The sequence below is a fragment of the Falco rusticolus genome, chromosome 4, assembly GCF_015220075.1.
Source record: "Falco rusticolus isolate bFalRus1 chromosome 4, bFalRus1.pri, whole genome shotgun sequence".
NCBI classification, from domain to species: Eukaryota; Metazoa; Chordata; class Aves; order Falconiformes; family Falconidae; genus Falco; species Falco rusticolus.
Window position 1 is genome coordinate 28,285,269 of NC_051190.1, and position 20,391 is coordinate 28,305,659.

The following is a 20,391-nucleotide window of genomic DNA, read 5'->3' on the forward strand; positions in this document are numbered from 1 at the left end:
CTGAAGAATTTAAATACACATCAGCACATGAACAAGGTTTTTTTAACTTGTAAACTCATTTTAAAAAAAAAGTAAGGTTTGTGTGACCACCTGTATTCCCACAAAGCTATGGATGTTGGTTTCATTTACACTCCCTTTACACCCTTGAGCAAGTCCCATATCAGCCCATCATTTATGCCGACTGGAATGAATACCTGCCCAAGAGAATCCAGAATTGCTGGGGACATCTACTTGGGACTTTTGAGTGTCAGTGTTCTATAAACTTTCTCCGTCCTCTGGAACTCCCTTCGCTACTGCAATAGAATTAGGATTATTTAAAAGGAAATACCCATCGCTTTTAATTTTCCTCATGGACCAATTGCTGGGGTTATCACCTTCAGATCTGATAGTCAGCTGCCACAAAGCCACAAAAGGGTAGGCAACTGCAGTGAACGAAGCTTTCTTTTGCAACAGTTCAGACTCGCTGTGCTGTCAGATTGGGTAATGCCCTTTGCACCGCAGCATACACAGTGGAGCATCTCCTCCTAGAAGCCAACTACCTTTCACAATAGGAGTCACAGAATGTACCACTTACTTATTATCATTGTTTAGACTATCCGTCGGCTGCTGGTACTGCCCGTTCATTCTGCTCTCTTTACTGCAACACACATACACACAAAAATCCAGTCACTTAAAGCAGTGGCTTCCCAAACCGAGGAAATAGGTTTTAACTGACACAGCCTGTTTGCCAAATCCAGATCCTTATTCAAAAGCACAATGCTGCTTAGCAGCAGAGAAGCGCTGCTGATTAGGATGCTAAAGATGCTTTATTTGTTCTTGCAGCAATGCTACATAAGAGACACCGTTTTTCCTCCTGGTCAAGGCTTCAGTGCTGCAAATACAGATTTGTTTACGTCAAATGTCCTATCCAAAAAGCCTAAAAACAGGTTAAGAAAAGATTTGTATTTTAAAACTGGAAAAATATCTAATTACATCAATCCTTTATCCTGTGATGGGTCAATCATCCTGGCTCTGACTTGTAAATTCATTTTGTGTTTTGACAGTAGCAACAGGATTATGCTGTTGATTTCATAGCCGATGAAATTCAGATTACTGAGTTATGCCTGCTGATTATCCCGTCTATATTCCATTATGCTTGATACCTTTCATCAGCAGAGCCTGCTCTATCCAGGGAGAATTCAGCACAGAGGAACACAGAAGTCTCAAAATCTCCAGAATATACTGGAATAAGCCATATATTCTTGATACATCACTATTTGACAGAGCTTTGGGGCCCTCCTTTCTCTCCTAGCAGAAGCATCTACTTTTCTTCAGGGCAGGGGGGTGGCAAGCTTGAAATTGGTAGTAAAATTTCAGCATCAAATAGAGCCCCCTGTGTGAAGAGATGCCATGTTTTGAGAGATGCCATGTTTTGGGGCTTTCTGCATTGCTTCAGGTATAAATTAAATCTGAATATCCTTTTTTGTATTTGAATGGAATACCTGACAAATACTTGTTACGTGAGCTGATCAAATTCCTTTCGTAAAGGTATAGTTATACAAATGTCACACCTCTTACAAACCTGGGATGTGGGAGAAGTCTTACTGTTTAAATATAAATTAGAAATACCTATTTTAATCTGGACTATGCTTTTTCTTCTTGCAGCATTCTCTAAATAGAAGTTGAACCTATAAAAACAAAAGCCCCCGGGCTTTGCGTGTGTGCAGGAATGAAGAGGAAGGAGTTTTATAACTTCAGAACGACTAGGTTAGGCATTAGGTTATGTCTAGTCTGCCTAATCACACAAGATACTGGTAGGTGAGCACTCAGGGGATGGGACCAAAGCGGAGATCTGAAGGCAAGATGGATCCGAGTCTATACATTTAACATGCAACCAGAAACATAACACACATTAATAAAAAAAAATAAATAGAAATGTTGAAATATAAAGCTTTTTCTGGCACACAAAACTTAAAAATTTATCTAAAAATTAGGTTTTGAAAAGATGTACGTTTCAAGGAGAAGCTCACAGCAGAAATATCATTATACATACTGTTCTATAACCTTGATTCAAGGATGTTCCATGTTTCATGATGCACATGTATGAACCGGTAAACAGTTCTGGCCAGGTCTTTGGGGGATTTTGTTGGTACACACCTGGAAGCCATGAATGGTGTCATGTCCAGCTCCAGCGGAAACGAGACATACGTAGTGATCTTTCGCCTCAGTTTGGCTGAGTGTTCAAACCGCTGGAGACAAAATGGAAGAATTGTTTTTTCTTTAGAGAAAGGCTAACTTTTCTGTCTTGTATAAAAGTCCTACGCTTAGGAACAGTAACATTAAAGCATATTAGCAGTCAGTATCGAGGGACATCCGCAGATTTTTTTCTACCAACTATTTAGGCTGGGAACCCCCATCGAAGTGGTAACTCACTTCTACCAACGGGGGCTGGGGGCAGAATACAGTATTAATTAGTCTTTAATATCTATACATAGAAACTTATTCCCATCTGACATTAAGAAAAAAATATATTAAACAGAGAGAGCACGCACAGCCTTTACCCAAACCAGTGTTTGTGCGACGCACTATTCAAATGTACGGCTGCTGCCTACACCAGCCACAGAACTGGTGACAATGGAAACTTGGCATCAGATTCACACGCTTAATCCACCCATCCAATCATCTCAAGTGACAGGAGTCAAGCCTACACAGGAATACCAATTCAAATTAAGGCAAAAATGGAATATGATAATAAAAAAGCCTTGTCCCTTCGCCAAAAGGAGCCTGCAGTACCCACCATCCTCTCCTCATCTTCTCAATCGAACATTAAATGGAAACAGGAACAAATACCAGAAAGAGATGAATGAGTTTCTATTTAAAGGCAGCTTCTCTCCCCATTTCTCAGAAATTCTGCTCTATTTACACTTCAAGTTAATTATTTTCCAATTGTGGTGCCATAACAATTCCCTAGCAACAGATCCAGACATGAAAAGCTAAGACTTCTGCAATTCTTATCTTTTGTGTTTCTTTCTTGCGTTAACACATGAAATGAAATTTGCATTTTGCATGGACAGGACAACACAATCACTTAGGGAAAGTAATTTATTTTCAAAAAAATCTTCGATCATTCTGGGTAACACAAATACTGAACTGAGTGAAGGGAAGGGACTGAGCACATTCACATCGCCTTCCTCAAAGAGCAGAATCACCTAGGTATTGTCTTGCCAACAAAAAAAAACAAGCACCCAGCACCCCCAAAACTCCCCGCAAAGGCCAAGCAGCCATCCAAGCACTCCTGAAACCTCAGGTCAGTCATGCAAGAATACTCTTCAGGAGGACCGCAAACAGCCAAAGCAGAACAAAGGAACCATGCTACTATCTATTCCAGCCAGGCTACTTTCTTTGGCATGTAACACTGTATATCATCTTGGTTAATACTCCAGATGCAACTGAAGAATTGCTGGTGTATATGGGGGTGAGCATCTGAAGGTATGATTGTCCCAAACAGTCTGAAAAGACCTATGATTACAAGAGATGGAATTCTTTCCACCTGTAGCACCTTTTCCAGTAGAAAACAGAATCAATCTTTTCTCATGAATACAGACCTTCCTGTGGCATTCTGTTTTCGTGTCAAGATCTCTGCATTTCATTAACAAGCTTCTGTACAAGCCAGAATTTGAAAACTTAAATTGCTGCTATGCTAGACATGGAATTGCTATGTAATTTAACAATTCCAAGCTACAATCATTGCTAGAAAACAGTCCGTGACTTGCTCAGTGAGACCATGACACTATAGTTACATGGATTAATAGATTTTCCACTATGAACGTACTGGCCTAGGTTAGAAGACTACTGGAAAATAAGCCAAACAACCTGCTTACATGCTACAGCAACGTTCGGCACGCACTTTGCCATGACAGCTACAAGATAAAGGTCTAATTCCAACACTATTGAAGTCACCCAGGTGTTTTACTGAAGTTCAAAGCCTAGAAACGGTCCACCAGAATTGAACAACTGAACAAAGTCTCTGGAGCAAAAGGCTGGAGCATGTGTTCTTTCAGTTCACCATTCCAGAAGTGGAAAGAGAAGCACCACAAGCCTTAATTTGTACACAGCACATAGGCTGCAGGTTTAAAATCTGTTTCCAGTCATCATGGCCATAGGTAATATGCCATTTTCCTTCATTTAGCTTATGTGACACTAGTATCATCGTCAGATAAGCAGTTTCTTGAAACACTGGTCATAGTAAAAGCTGAGGCCAGTGACCATCAGTTGCTGCCTAGAAATGACAGGACTATCATTCTGTCCCAGGAGACACTCAAGACCTTAGAGGTCTGCATCTGAAAAGCTCAAGCAGATCGAAGATGCAGTTAAATTACTACGGTGGCTGCTTCTATAGAGGCCTGTGGCATCACTTTTCGAGGACCCTTTTGCCTCTTGACACAGAATGACCTTCACCTTCTGCGATAGCTGCCTACTTCGCACCAGTCACACACTATGTTTAAGCTATAAATTGTACAGGACTAAATATCTGAGGGCACCAACTATGACATCACCTCTCATCATTGCACCTGACATAATCTGGATTGGAAAGGCTGGAAATTACATTACCATTGGGAAGACAGAAGAAGCCTTCTCCACTGCAACTAGTAACTTTTTAATGCTTTTCCTTCAACGCAGAGCTCCTCTGTGGCACTCTTCCAGTAGAAGTGTCGGGTAAAAATTTTTACCATGGATGATAAGTGTTATTGGAGATTGGTTTCTATGCTCGTTCAGGTATTGTACTAGCCTTCCACTACGTTTCTAGATTCTGGGTTTTTAGGTTTCCACAGACATACTGCAAAGCTGCATTATAGATAACATAATACTATCTTAATAGAAAATCTAGCTGGGCATGCAAGCTGTTCTTCATATTAATTTCATATCATAAAAGATTAGTTCAGCGAAAGCCAGAAGATATGTCCAGGAATTTAGCTCATCCTCTCAGAGAGGAATGCACTTCCTCTGCTCTGACTGCCCCCTGTGAACTTACTTTGAGATGAAAACAGGCCACAATGGGTAACTTCTTCATAGTGAGTTGTTTGGTGGATTCCTGGTAGCTATGGCAACCACTACATTTGATTTTGGCACTGCTTCCTAGATGTTCTGGCCTTGTAAACCTGAAAGAAACATTAAAAAGCAAAAGGGATGCACAAAACAATCAGATGCTTTTCCACACATGCTGAAAACATTTCATTTACTTCTGGGTCACTGGACCCACAAGAGACAGAGCTCATGGCTTTTAAGTGTCATTTTGAAAAAACCCAACGCCTGCAATAACATAAAGTGCTACGGGTCAGATATCCAAATCTGACATTTATCATCACTCTTCTTGGGCACATTGCGCTGAAACGCATCAGTGTCTGAGAAAGGAGCTAAATGTTTGTTCATCCCCTACAACAGGACAGCTACTTTTCATGCAGAAAGCAAAGATCTTTTGTTTTCAAAACCAAAAACATTGATGTGGAAGTTCTGAAGCAAGATGACACAACTTCTGTGCTCAGCTGCATGCTGTCTGCAGGACACTCTTCCACCTTGTAGCCCTCCAGGGCTAGGATCAAAGCTCTGAGATGGAAAGGGCTGTAAACACAAAGTTCTTTTCAAAACACAGTATCTTCCAAGAAAACCCAAGTGTTGACAACTAGGAAATCTCTTTTAAAATTTTCAGACTGAACTACTCAAGGGAGCTATAGGGAGAGGCTATTACAGAATAGGGAACTGCTTAAGAGAAAATATACTGCCTCTGCGTTCTCACAACAGATTAAAGCAAAACGTGGCTCTCTTTCAGAGACCGTCGGCACCAAGAAGGCTAGGGGGGTGGACTGCTAAGTCTTCTCCAAGCTTAGCCTTCCACAGGACAAATGATCATCTCTCCAGAAGCTGCTCTACAACTAGGATTTTTGAGATGAAATACTCTGAAATATAATTGAACATTTTACATTAACACACACACTCAGCATGTGAGGGCAACATGGTATCAGCTTGCCACCAACCTTACCCTTCTGTTTATGTGGCCTCTAGCGTTAAGTGATCATCACAGCCTCTTGGTCTCCCCTCCTGTTTAACACTATTTCCTTTTCCTAGCCTATGTACTGTTTTCTGCTTTTTGATTTTTTTTCTTAAGTCTGTAAAAAATTCACTTCTATCTTTGTTGTTCCTGTTGTTTAGGAGTGCCTACACCTTTCTGGGTTTTGTCATATTCCTGCTCAATCCCTCCTTTTCCAAGCCAGCTTCAAGCTGCATGGCCACACTGGTTGACATGAAACCACATACTCTCCTTGTCTGAATCTAATATCCAACCTGTTTGCTAACTTTTGGGTAAAAACCTAGACCCATACTCTTTATCCATTAGTGTTCAACTTCTTTCCAAAATCCATACTCTTTCAGAGTATCTTTGAACCTGGATGTTTTTTCTTCCCCATCATCATCTCTCTCTGATTCTACTAATCCCCATGTCGAAGAAAATTGCCAGAATTCGATCAGTTTTGCCTCTTGATGCATTCTTGCATCAGCAATTTCTCATTTGTACCAATTCCCTTGTTTTCTTAAAAATACTGATCTTAAAAGTATCAAGAGGGTTAGAAAACAGATGTCAGAGGCTATGGATTTTTTATTTCAGGAGGATTAGCTTTGCTCCAGGCTACAAGTAACTTCTTCCTCAGACAAATATCTTTGACAAGTATCTGCATTTACCACAAGAGAATGACTTTCAGGTCTGCTAAAAAATCCAAGTTAACTGTATATGAAGCCATAACGTTCCCTCATTACCTGTTTCCGAGATGCCCAAGTTTCCTGCTCAGAATTATTTTTTCTTTTTGAAAGCTCCACTCCTTTAATTCTTAATGCCATCCCCACAACAGAGCTGGCAGTAGCTGACCCTCAGTTCTGCTTAGAGCAAAATCAGATTCATGCTTGGTGTTATAAATTAGATAAATATTAAATGCATTGTGAGGTCTTTATGTGCTTGCTTAGCTGACATAACCAAGAACACAGAAATGGACGCTAGTGGTTTGGATCATTTAGAACCACACTGCCGGGCAGCAGCCAATGTAAAATTTGTTTTCTTTTTGCATTGCATGGCAACTGGTTTTGATTGCTTATGGTTAGGCTTACTGTTGCTCTGAGCCTTCTTTGCCTTCTCACTTTCTCTTACGCAAAAAAAAAAGTATAAAAATGCTGTTTCGGGATCATGCCATGACAAAGCATCACTTACTCCCACTGTTCAGTGTCACCTGGAGAACAGAACGAAGCCAAAATCTTTTTACCCCACCAAAATTGTATTTGTCTCATTTCATACCTTCGCAAGCAGTCTGTGAGAGTGGTGGTGCCTGATACATGGCTTTCCCCATTTACGACACTGCCATCACTCCCCGGACTCAGTGGCCAGAACGGGGTGGAAGAACCTGGCAAATCCAAACTGATGTCCCAAAACGGGTCTATCGTTGTGGAAACGCCACTACGAAAAAGAAAGAGAGTTTAATACACGTTTAAAGGAAGTAAAATTAACAGTCTCTCTCCCTTTAGGGTGCACACCAGACACTTTGAAGAACCGTGGGATCTACATCACCCCTAGAGGGCACTCAAAGACGACAGAAAAAACAGTTGCTCCAGAGGGTTCTCCCAAAACTGACTCTTTTTCGGAATATTTAAAAGCCATAAGTTTTAGGAAACGTATGTGATGTACTTAATGCAAAATATATGCATTTAGTATGTTCTCCCACTCACTGGAGTTTGTTCACTGAACAAGCAGGGTTACTCAGAGATAGAGGTACTGGTCAGACTACTGACCAGCACAAACCAGTACATAACACCTATGATAGCTACATGCAATCCAACTAGTTTAGAAGCATGGCTCGCTGGTCAAGACAGGGAAGATGGTGCTTATGGCTACTTCAGTAGAGTGCCAGATACTTTTGCTATACAGTAGTGCACTGAATGAAGCTTTGCAGTTCATATTAGCATCTCCTACGGCATTTGGAATTTGAGAAGCCAAAGAATAATTGCATCAAGAAGCAGCGTATGTTCCTGATCAGATTTCTCTACAAGACAGCTGAAGACAAGCCAACAGCTAGACTACGGAAAAAGCAACTAAAAATTTTAACTTGTATTGACTCAAATCTTTCCTTCCAACATTTAAATTTTTAAGAGAACTCCAGAACTTCGGGGTCTAAGGTCCTAATTTGGAAGCATTCTCTGTTTGTACTCATTATGCTGATTTTTTTGAGTTCTCTCTTCCTCTACAACTAGTGTCTTTCACTGTGCAAGCTCATTAAGCCTACAATGTTCTGCCTTTTTTCCAGCTTCCTTTATGCAAAAGTTGTCAATTTTCAAAAGAAAACTCCTTTTGTTGAAGTTTCATCAATGCTAATATTGTGTCATAACATATCAAGCTTTTCATTATATCATGTAAGGATTCTCTGGCTCTACCAGGCAAAGAACAAAGTTTCATATGTTTTCCTTACAGTAAATCTCCCGCAAATCTCTCCAGGAAGCTGAGAATAAAAGCAGATTCAAACAAGCACAGCACAACAGTCCATCTGCAGGATGGCGTGCGTAATTATAAAGAATGCATGATGGAACAAAAACCAAGAACCCTGACTTCAGCACTATGGCAACACCAAACATCTTGAAATAGAAGTCAACTTGCTCCAGTACACAGAGTAGAACGAATGCATTTTTCCTTGCTCTTGTAAAACATTCTTTTGCTGGTACCCGAAATTACATTAGATATCAGCCGCTTTGAAGCCTCTCCTGGTGGTATGTGAGGCTCCTAACTGTGGGAAAATACGGTTGCGTATCAGAATTTTCTTCAACTGTAGTGGCAACTACATACTTTCAAACCCAAAGGGATCTTGGAAGTCTTTTCCCCATGAACCTGGGGAAGAACAACCTTTCACAGACGAGTAAAACCTTTATGTCCCTAAGCCTGTGGTACTTTCCAGGTAGCTTTTTTGGTATGTCTTAATATGTGATAGTTCACTGGCTACAGATTGCATTTAGCTGATACTGTTATTTCAACAGTTCTTGTCTCACTGGAATTTTGCTGGTATTTTACTGGTATTCAAAAAAGAAAAGATTCAGCACATCGTTGCACTGGAGGGTGTGCAGATACAAATCAAGAGTTCAGAACCAGAAAAAACTTACTGGCAGACTTGACAGGTAACATCAGACTGCAGTCCGCCTGTGAAGATTTGGTCTATGATGCAGTTACAGTGGTTGGGGTTGTTGGCCTTCTTCCCATTATCATCACCTGTAGGGATGCAAACACAGACTCAGAAGTCAAAAATCCTCTGAGGGCACAGTGGTTTCTCTCGGACTGTGTCTCCAGTAACTCTTTGTAACACAAACTTATAAACACACTGCAAGTTCACATAGACAATATAGAACCCTGAAAATGTTATGCATTGAAGAAGACCCAAGGACACAAGAAGAGAACTTCTAGAAAAATATAAAACATAATCAGAGGGTGACTAGAGGCAGTTAACTCCCATAGAGGTGAAGCTTTAAGCAGTTAGCCAAACCCCTACCTCCCTTTACAGAGGTTTGCTTTGTGCTATCTGGTATCAGTTCCTAAGAGGAAGGAGTTGCCAACGTGGTTCATAAAAATGAATATTTAAACTTCACTTAGCACCATGCAACATTTGTATCTAAACAAACCGTCAGCCCTTTACCACAGAAGCACTGGGTTCTGCTTCGGCAGAGCATTCAACAGCACATTATTTTCCCACATCAACAAAGGAGAAATGTCAACAAATGCAACTTTTTTAATTCTATCCCAGGCAACTTCTGAGAGTACAGTGAGGGCAGGAGGTTTGTGCAGACCCATTAATCTCCAGCCTGCTGTCCTTCCAACATAAACAGGTGTACCTTCTGTTTGCACCAGTGAGAAAATAAGAGATGTCCTTATCTGAAGCAGGAAGCGCCGTGTCTTCCTCCAGCTTCTTCAGAGACACGGCAATCCTCTCAATTCCCAAGTGAGACAATGAACACATTCCCATCTTTTAGGGATTATAAACTGTCACTGCAGGTCTCAGGAGCACAGCAATTAATTTTTATTGAGTGCTAAGATTAGGCTAATTCAGCTTTCTTAGACTAACCAGAGCATTAAATAACCAAAAATTCCTTGGCACAGCTCTTGCCTTTGAAGCCTACTCCTTCCATTCCTCGTAGGTGAACTAGGAGTGACACACTTTTTCTTTGATTTCCAAGACTTTTCTCCTTATTTTCCTTGGGTAGGACAGATGCAATTGGTTTTCCTTTGTACAGAGATGCACACACAAACAACTTCACAGCACCAGCTCATTATTTTATAAAGTACCTGTTAAGATACCTTCCAATCTCCTACAGCAGAAATGGCTAGGGCAGAGTTAAGTTTTGCCAGGTTTCCTAGCATCTGTAACTTCCTAGGAAGTATTTAATTTCTGAAACTGGAATACTAAGATGTTGACTCCTCAAATCCCAGCTATTCTTCAAAACCAATTAATTTCTGGTCAAGTAGATTAAAAAAAAACAACAAAAAAAAAACACCTGAAGAAACTAAAAGCACAGGGTGAAAACCTGCAACTTTTCTTGTGTCTAAGGTGCTCTACCTAGAGTCTTCTTGCAGCAGGAAGGAATAATTGTATTTTTTTTCCAATGAAGCTTTAGAAGTTTGTTGAAAAATATTATATAAACTGACAAAGGTTCCACCTGACACTGGAAAAGCGCACAGAGGCGACACCTACACTAAGCTGCAATGGGCCACTTCAGTTAATTAGATCCTAAATGCTGCAGAAAAGCTCTCATTCAGCTGCCTCTTCAGAAACTTTTGTTTGAATTGTCAAGAAAAGCATATTGGTTCCTTAAAATGGCTCTTGAACAAAATGCTTTAAAATTAGATTTCAAATGTGTGAGGTTCAAGTTGGGGGTTATCAGACCCAGTCTCAGGCATTCCTTGACGGGAATTTCAGCTAAATCTTGCTGAATTTATTATAAGGTCTTGATTATGCTAAGCTAATGAATGGAGCATACAGTATGGAGATGGTACAAGACATTCTTCACCTTTAGAGAAAGATCACTTATAAGCTCTAAAGACTACGTGCGGATTTTCAAAGACGAATTTAATGTTTTTTATCTTTTTTAAAAACACTCAGTTTTCAAGAAGCAACATGCAACTGCCACATCCCTGTAATCTCACCATTTGAAACATTATCTCCCTCTGTTTTGTTTCGAGGGGGCAGAAGCAGAGAAACAGCATCTAGAGGTTTTCCCTGGACCATGGGTACCATCCCTGCTGGACACCTTTAACAGGCAGCCATTTCTGCCGGCAGGAGAGAACCAATACTCCCTTTTCAATTATACAAGTCAATTAGGATCAGTGACGAGAGGGTCTCAAAAGAATATCCTGCAAGCTTGTTTCCAGCAAAAACAGAAGGGCATTACCCACTCAACATTATTTCCCATGACATTTGGTTGGAGAGGAGGAAAAAAAAAAAAAAAAGAAAAAAAGATTACCACCTACTCACACTTGTCAATATGTAACAGATGCTGAGAGGAGGTATATTATGCAGCTGAGAACTAGAAGCTGCTAGATTGTTGTACTCAAGTTAAGGTTCCCTTCAACATTTCTGTCTTACAAAGTAGGTTTTAGTTTCATACATTTTTTGTTTATAAAGCTGGTCATAATTCCTACTAGGAAAATCAGCAGCTTCTTTGTAAGACACTGGACAGCACAAGACTAAACCCAAACCTGAAATACATCAATGTATACACCACTGTAATTACGAGAATGGCAGAAAATTGAGTTTAAAAGTTTGGATTCAAATTAAATGCAACTCTTCTTTTAAAAAACCCAGAAGTCACTACTGTGCCTGTGCAATAACTAAGCTTGTTAGAACTTTTGTTCAAATATATAGGTATTTAATATACTACTAAAGGTAAATCATACATAGCAACTGTAAGAACAGCTATAGATTAATTTTTTAACATTGCTTTTGGTTTTGAAATAAATATAAGTAAGTTTTGCCTTCCATTGTGTATTTTAAATTAGAAAAAACAGATTTTAAAAATGCCAGATTTTTAAAAGGGCATTTATCAAAACAAGACATTAATGTTAACTTTTCTGCTCTACTGTGTCCCCCAGTGTCCTGAGCATGTGGCTTGTTATTCTTTATGGCAGAGTAGTGTACACATAAATTTCTATGGATCATAGCAGATGACATGTTTCAAAAGCATATGCTTTAACGGTTCCTAAGAACATCATGCAGAATTCATAGAGCGGGGTAGTGTTTTACTCCCAAATCTCAGCACGGCATTCTTTCTCTGTCACGATACCTAGCACCAGGCTTCACGTTTGCTTTGTAGCAGTCCTCCTTAAAGATGAACACAAAGTGCTTCACGAAAACCAGATAAATGAGGAATAATCAGCTTTAAAGTACTACTGGTTTTTTTGATAGACAACTGAATAACATTGGCTGAATAAAGTTTGTGATAAAAAAATTGAAGTAATCCTGTATTTTTTTTATCTTGTTTTTTTGAACCTTTGTGTACAAATGCCCATCTCTGCCACACTCTGTTGCCTGACAGTTGTTGCTATTGCAATAAATAACACACCCTCCCCCCCATGGCCAGTGATTTCCCTGGTCTGAACACTAACTTTGGAACTGCGGTCTTGGTCCATACAAGAAAGTAACAATTCTGGTCTAAGTTTCTCCACGTTTGAATGTGTCGGAGACAAAGTTAGTAAACTACAAAGTGTTCGGATAATTGGAACCTGACTGTCAGGGCAGTTTGCAGAATTAGAACCCGGAATTTCTTTCAGAGCACTGATAATTAAGATGTATCCGACATGTCGACTAAAAGCTGACCCAATGCTTTACAGACTGAGCAGAAATACCCATTATTTACATTCCTCTAACAAATGAAGGGCCCTGAAACTCCTGAAGGATCCCACATGCAGAGTGGAGTATACTTGGTACTTGTTCTCCACAGAGTCTAAGAAAACATGCAAGAAGCAACAGATCAATGTCTGATCATTTTCAGCATCTTCTATAAACCAAACATAGTCGAGAGACTGAAAATCAAAGTTGTTGTGCATTTTAAAGATCAAAGGCAATACATGCCAAAGTCCAGGTGAAGTGGTCAGACTTCGGTACAAAGGTGGCCACTACCTGCACAGCAAGGCTGCTAACAGCGTTACTCTCATAAAGAAGCTACTATCCAATGTAGAGTAAGTTCTGAATCTCATTTGGAAGCTTTTGTGGTGAGAAGGACCACAAATACCAATGTAGGATGACATTGCAGAACTCCTGAGTGCTGCCATACCAGCAACAGAGAGTGGAACAGCACAAAATGCAGGTACAACCTCAAATGTCATTTATAGCAGCAACGTTGGAAAAAATTCAGATTCAAGAAAGCTCTTGCTTTTCCAGTTGGAGTATGCATCTAAGGAGAGACCTTGTGCACACTTTGGGTGACTGGTAGAGAAAGAGGAGTAAAGAATAGCATAGCTTTTTTTTTTTTCCCCTCCACCGGAATACTGCTTTCCAGTTAGACCATCTTTCTCCAGCTGTTGGAATGGAAACCAGTGATGCACAGGCATGACAAGACCTGATCCCTTTTATTCAGAAACATTTTGTATTCCTCCAGAGCACAGAGGAGCCCTGGTAAGTGTTCAGAACATGCCCTGCACAGATGCTACAGCGCAGCACAACGCTGCCAACACAAGGAGAGCCATCACCCACCAAGACGGGATTTACATGGGTGGTCACACAGGGATCCCGGGCTTCCAAAACTTTACAGTTGCCACTAAAACGAAGTATATATTCAACCAGCATTAAAAAACCCCACCAAACAAACCAAAACGAACAACTACCTGTGCCAGCCAGCCTATACTATCATCTCAGAGCAGTTAATTTTATACTTTGTAGGATGCAGTTTTATAAAACTTATCTTTAAATGCACATCAAAATCATGTATTTTTCCTAATTTACACAGTGGCAGACATCAACAACAAGCATTCACAGCTCTCTCTGACTTGCATTAGGACACCTCTTAAGAAGTTGAATAAATGGAATGGAAAAGGAGTAAGTGATCAACGTCAGCCAAACAAGTATCACTGGATATTTATACAGTTCTTAGCATGAGGAACACTTTGATTTACTTTTGTGTCTGAAGCCTTTGTGATCACAAGTAATGTCCAAAAGCTGGGGCTTTGGGACAAAATTTTCCCCATGACTTTATTTTACTTCACTATGTGTTAATCTTAGAACTTGATTAATACTGACTGGAAACTTTAAAAGTTTTTTTGATTCGGTAAATTATTTAGTATTGGCAGGGGAGTCATTATTTATTGTAGCTTTAGGACTTAATTCTCACTATTAGTAGTAATATTTTTACATATGTATACTTCACATTTGTGTGTGTGCCTGTGTGCATATACAAGTGGGAAAATGTTCTCATTGCGTAGCAAACTAGTTCATTCCAGAAGTGGTTTATCATGACCATACTTGAAATTCTGGTTTAGATTAACTTGTTTGGTTCCCACACAACTGCTCAACCACTTCTTTTAAACTACCTTGATGTGGTATAGATTATTTACCATCATTAAATAAAAGTCCTTCAATTTCTTCAGAAACAGAAATTTAAGAACCTGAGTACACAGATGTCAAGGATCTAGTGCTAATGCCCTCCCACTAGCAGCACTAACAGCTTAGTTACGCCCATGCAAGTAGGCTCTAACTTCAGGATATCCATCAAATAACTGAATTGTCCTTGTACTGAATGTAAATGGTACCTTTCCCACAATCCAAAAAAAACTCAGTGTTAAAAGGTGCAAAACTCCCTAATTCAATTCAAGCTGGCTAAAACCCTTATGAAACTCAGTAACAATTCAGAAGTCAAGTGTTTTTAACACATTTGTGACATCCAAGAAGTAGTAAAAGAATATGTCCGCATGCATACACTCTTTCCAACAAAGAATGTCTGACATATCATTTTTTCAGTTTTAGGACAGATCACAGTTTCATTTTCATTCGGGATGGAGAGGCCAAACAGAACCAAAAGTAAAGAAACTGCTGAGAAAGCTTGATTGTGCTGGTAATTTCAGGAGATACATCAGATAGATTCTTCATTTAACGCCAAATCACACTTTAAAAATGTCTTTTCAGATCCTTTATCAGTTTGGAAAGAGCACGGGGACCTTTATTGTTGCAAGTTTTTCCTTTACAATTCTGAGAACACTACTACTTCATGAACTAATCAGGAAGTATATAAGAATTACAAACATCATTTTATATCAAAGATGACGAAAAAGCTTCCAGATTTGTTGGATCAATGGCCAGAAACTTTAACAGAACCAAGAAGTATTTCTGTTTGCAGCTGACTGTATTTGGTGTTAGGTGAGAAGTCAGTATTTGGGTCAGCTGTTCCTTACAGTACTTCAACACTAGTTTAATTAGGCTTACTGAATTTCAGTTGGTGATTGTCAAACAACAGATACTAATAATTACAGAAGAAGTTCTATGTACTCCTGTCCTTAGAAGTACTCTTTTTGGAGAAGACTCTTTTGGAGGACACCTATGATGAATCTGAACAAGCCCATCTGCTGCCACGTAAGACTATCTCAAAGACAAAAGCAAGACTTCGAAATGTTTCAAAGAAGCAGTAGCAGCTTTCCCTTTGATAGCCCTCTAATAAGCCAAAACACTAACCTCTAAGTGCTGCTTCTAAGAGCAACAGAGGAAAGTTCAGTGCTTTAAAGCTTATTTTCAGTCACTAAGGATTTTTGTTTGTTTGTTTTGCTATTAACCCTACTGTTTTTCCCTTACAAGAATAATAAAAATTTCTGTGCTTAAGTAAGTGAATCAAGCTAGGTCAAATGTTGGCAGATTGGGAAATTTTCAGTTCAAATTTTGTTCAGCTAACTAACGTGAAATACGTAATTTCATATATTACCACCAAATCAGTTCAAGACTTAAGACACTTCATCTCTAAGCACATGCCACTGAATATTTTTACTGTATTGTACAATTATGTATTTTTATAGAGAGATTAACAAAACAAGATACCAAAAACAAATACTAATTTTTTTATTCACATTTCTGTAAGTAATTTGGCATCATAAATACAGTAGGATATTTTAGAACAGCCATAGCCTCCCCTATGTTATATTCATTGGTCCCAAGACACACTGAGTAAGAGTTCTAACTACCTCAAGTATAAATAGAATTAAAACAGCAATTTAAAAGAAAAGACAGTGACTCATAACCAATACAAGAAGAAGGTGATTCAAACCAAGGTACAGGCTTGTCTGCTTCTAACTCCAGGTAATTTTTGACAGTTGGAATTGTTTATTTATTTATAAGTCTTTTCCTTTAAGTCTACCAAACATGTTAAAAGGAATTTGCTAAGACTGTTTATTGAAAGACACTACAGGGATTGTTCTACCTCCTTTTGATCCAATATTCCTTGTTGGCTGAAGACTCGGTACAAGCCTTACCTTTGCAGTGTCTGTGTAGCACATCTAATGCAGCAATGAGGAACTCGTGTGCATCTTGTTGCTCGTACCCTGCTAAATGCCGTGCATGAGTCCATACCAGGTGCAATAACCTATATGGAATGTGAGGAGATCGGTGCCCAGAGTAAAACTGCTCAAAGCAAAGAGAAGGACATGACTGTTAACAAGTTACACAGCCTCAGTGCATTTAATTATTAAAAACTTAAATGAGTGCAATTAGTCAAATAAATTAAAACCATTTAATTCTGATGGCCTAATAATAAAACACAGAGACATAATTTTATCACAGGCTACTGAAGAAGTGGTCTCAGAACTGAGCACCTCAGTTTTCTCCCTTGAAATTCCATCATTTTGTGATGGATTAGCCAAAGAAAGGCAGGGGAAGGAGGCTGAGGAAGGTGGACACAAACAACACTCAAAAATGCCTTGCTGATACCACTGGGTTTTATTGAAATAGCCAGGGGTGGGGGGAAGTAGGGAAGAATCCTACATTTGCAAGAAATCAGCAATTTTTCATAATTGTTCACAAATTATACGCCCCCCAAAACCAGGACAAAGACTGAAGATGAGAATACTAGAGGCCAGCTGTTGGCCAGCCACTGAGCCAAGCCATGGTAACGCGCCGCATCCAACGGCTGCACGCACTCCTACCTTAAGGAAAAATTTACAAGCAGGATAGCAGCCTCATGCCAGTATCGGCCTTACACAGTATAGCTATTACAGCACAAGGCTTTAGAAACAACTTTATCCAGCACAGCTGCTTGCAGAACTGAAGGTACCACTCCATCCGCCTATCCCCAATGCCAGCTGCCCATCAGTGCTCCTGCAGGGTGTCGCTGCCCAGAGATCTGGTCCTGGACCAGCTCCTGCAGCTGCTTCTTAATCTGCTTCAGTCAAAATCTGATGAGCTGGCTACAGGAGCGACTGCAATTGCCCCCCCCAGGTGATTTTGCCAGAAGCGTATCAGAGAGCGCACAGACAAATTATTCAGTCAGCAAAACCATGATGTGAAACACCACTGCTGAGCAGTGACACACAGCTGGGGAGGTAAATCCGCACAGAAGAGGACAGAACTGCCTACAGAAATCCATGCTCTTTTTTTTTTTTTTTTAATAAATATAAACCAGCCAGGTCCCACTTTAAAAAAAACAAACAACCCCATCCTCCCCAAAAAAACCTATTACTAAGGGTCTGTGTTTTCCCAGGTTAAGGTGCAGCTCCTTCCTTCACTCTCTCCATTTCTATCCAGGTGCTGCTGCTACAGCTCTCATACTTTCATCTTCCTGGGTTCCCACTGCTGCTGCTGCCGATTCCAGCATCCGGGGTCAGATCCTAAAGCTGAGTCCCTTCCCGAGCAGGCTGACCTCTCTACCTGCTCGGCCCCTGCACTGTGATACCAGCTCCAAAAGCAAAGCAGAGATCCCAAAAGAGTTTACTCCCTCGGCCTTCAGGTTGTATTTAACATTTTTAAGAAGGGAAAATTTTCAAGTCATCCTGCCTTCCCTACCTAACCTTTGGAAAAGGTATTTACCAGTAAAGTGTGCCTGCAACACCACAATTTCATATTGTGTGTTCATAAGGCAAACTTTTATTTTCCCAAACAGAAGACAGTAAGCAGGAAAGACACAGAACAAAAATAAGAGTTAAAACCCCAGCAGTAAATAATTTATCACTCTCATTGGAAAAGCGAGGCTTCCTTCCCCAGCCCTAAGCCTCTCCCTGCCCAGTCTCTGAGCATTTTATACCAGTGCAAGTATAGGCATCGGGGCTACAAACCTACCCAGATAAAACACACTGTATTTTCAGGGACACATAAGGAAAAGGCAGTACAATCGTCTCATCTAGTCCTCATATATGTAGGGTTTTCTAAATGGCTTTAGTATTATTTCCTGGCAAAGAAATTTCTTTATTGCAAGCTCTGTTTTTTCCAAACAGGAAGATACACCTCTGCAGCCAAATAACACAAAATGCTTCTATAAATAAATAATAATAATAAAAAAAATCAATAGTTAACTCCGATGCCAGCAAGAATGACACCAAGGGACTGGAGCAGTAGTATGGTAATTGAAATCTGCTGACGCAGCTGCTGCTCAACATAATTCAGGGAACTGCAGCAATAAAACTTCTCTGTTCTGTCACTCCTTACAATTAGTCCCAGAGCTCTCCGGTCATTTTAACCAACAGCACTCTCCGTAATTACTCCATTGCAGACACTAGACCTGCCAGCAGATTTTACATTCTCTAGTGCTTCGTTAGTATTAGAAGAATCTAACAAGAAGCTTTATCAAATTATTAGCCATTAGCACACGGAAACTAGAAACACACCTAGTAAGAATGCTGTTGAATACATGTGGGGGTGGGGGGAAGCTTCACTGTTCTAATAAAAATGAAACAAAAGGATCTAAGCACATTCAATGGTAATATTTTAACTAGAATGTATAAAACTTCCACCCCATCTCTCGTTTCCTTGTTGCTGGGAAGAGCAGCCTACTGGAGCTGTTCCAACCCACAGGAAGGAAAAAAAGTCCATGTAAAGTCTTGCTCAATCACTCTTACACAAACCTTCTCATTAAAGTGTGCAAATATAAATAACGATGTATTTACATGTTACCTTTAAAAGGCTTCAATAGCACAGTTCTTACCAATATAATTTAAAACAATTTTTCTTTAAATTTGTTTTCAATTCAGCAGTATCAGTTGTTTATATCAAAGAGAACTAGTTCGAGCAATTTGAAAATGCTTGGTAATACACTGTTAGATCGCTGTTCCAGAATAAAAAGAAGAAAAAACCCCCAAACCACCAAGCCAGGATTCAAAGCCTCCATTCTTACACACAACCCAAGTAACAGTATTTTCTTTTTTTGGACTTAAAACACTTGTTCTCTGATTTAGAGGACTCTAAGCTTTGTATTTTGCATGATTGTTACCAACAATATACAGATACCAGTCAGGTTTAAAAAATAAAACAAAACAAAAAATCCACCACCACACACATCTGTTCTTTCTCCTTTTGCCAATAACTCATGCACAGAAGTTTCCTAATTACATGACCAAACAGATACATATATACGATAGATCAAATGTATCAACTGAACAGTCTCTGAGCTTTGTAATCAAGAATTTATAGGCATAAATCCTGTACAATTTGAGAAGCTAAAACCTCCTCTTGGAAACTGGTTCTTAATTAAGACTTTCAGCGTTCTGAAAATTTACAATGGATAAATGGAGTGGCCAAGATGCGTGCCTTTCAGAATAAACACACACCTGGCTGCAGGTTTCCCAAAGAGCAATGGTTCAAGGAGTCAGAAAAACCATTCTGCTCGCACACGCCCTGTGCGTTCTATACTTATCTCAGAGAAAAGATTTTACTAGGTCAGCACAAACCCTGCACTTCCCGTGACAAAACGCAAAGCCTCTGCCTCTGTAAAAAGCCGTAACTACTTTTTCTCCCTTCTACCTTTGCTGTAACTTATTTTATACATAAGCCATTTCAACAGCGTACCATCTTAAGACATCAAAGCCATAAATCATCTCGTTCTTTTTCCTTTTTGTCCTCACTTCTCACCTCTCCACGTAGTTGTGCTGTGCACTTTGATAGGCTCATGAGGATGAGTAATGATGGGAATAAAGAAGGCTTTGTTCTTTACATCCCTGGTAGATGTGCTGCATTCTGCTATATTCCCAGGTATTCTCACTATTCAGAGTACACAGAGATACAGATCTGTTAATCCTACCATCCCGAATGGCCGTTCTGTAAAGGATTTAGATAAACCTTAGGGTGTGGACCATCCCAAAATTAATTTTCATTGGTGAAGCAAAACTAAAACACAAATGCCAGTAGGTAAAAAGTAGTGCACAAACCCTTTCTGCCAAAAGGC

General features: G+C 39.7%; 1 protein-coding gene across 4 annotated transcripts in view; it reads right to left on the reverse strand.

The window, feature by feature from the left end:
• USP22 (ubiquitin specific peptidase 22) overlaps positions 1-20,391 on the reverse strand; it is a 111,239-nt gene that overhangs the window by 4,218 nt on the left and 86,630 nt on the right. For all 4 annotated transcript variants that reach the window (XM_037382452.1, XM_037382450.1, XM_037382451.1 and 1 more), the window contains 6 exons: positions 16,496-16,643; positions 9,163-9,268; positions 7,316-7,474; positions 5,012-5,138; positions 2,137-2,228; positions 575-637 (listed from right to left, as the gene is read on the reverse strand). In XM_037382452.1, the coding sequence (XP_037238349.1) occupies positions 575-637; positions 2,137-2,228; positions 5,012-5,138; positions 7,316-7,474; positions 9,163-9,268; positions 16,496-16,643 (695 nt within the window). The remainder of the gene's footprint in view (positions 1-574; positions 638-2,136; positions 2,229-5,011; positions 5,139-7,315; positions 7,475-9,162; positions 9,269-16,495; positions 16,644-20,391) is intronic.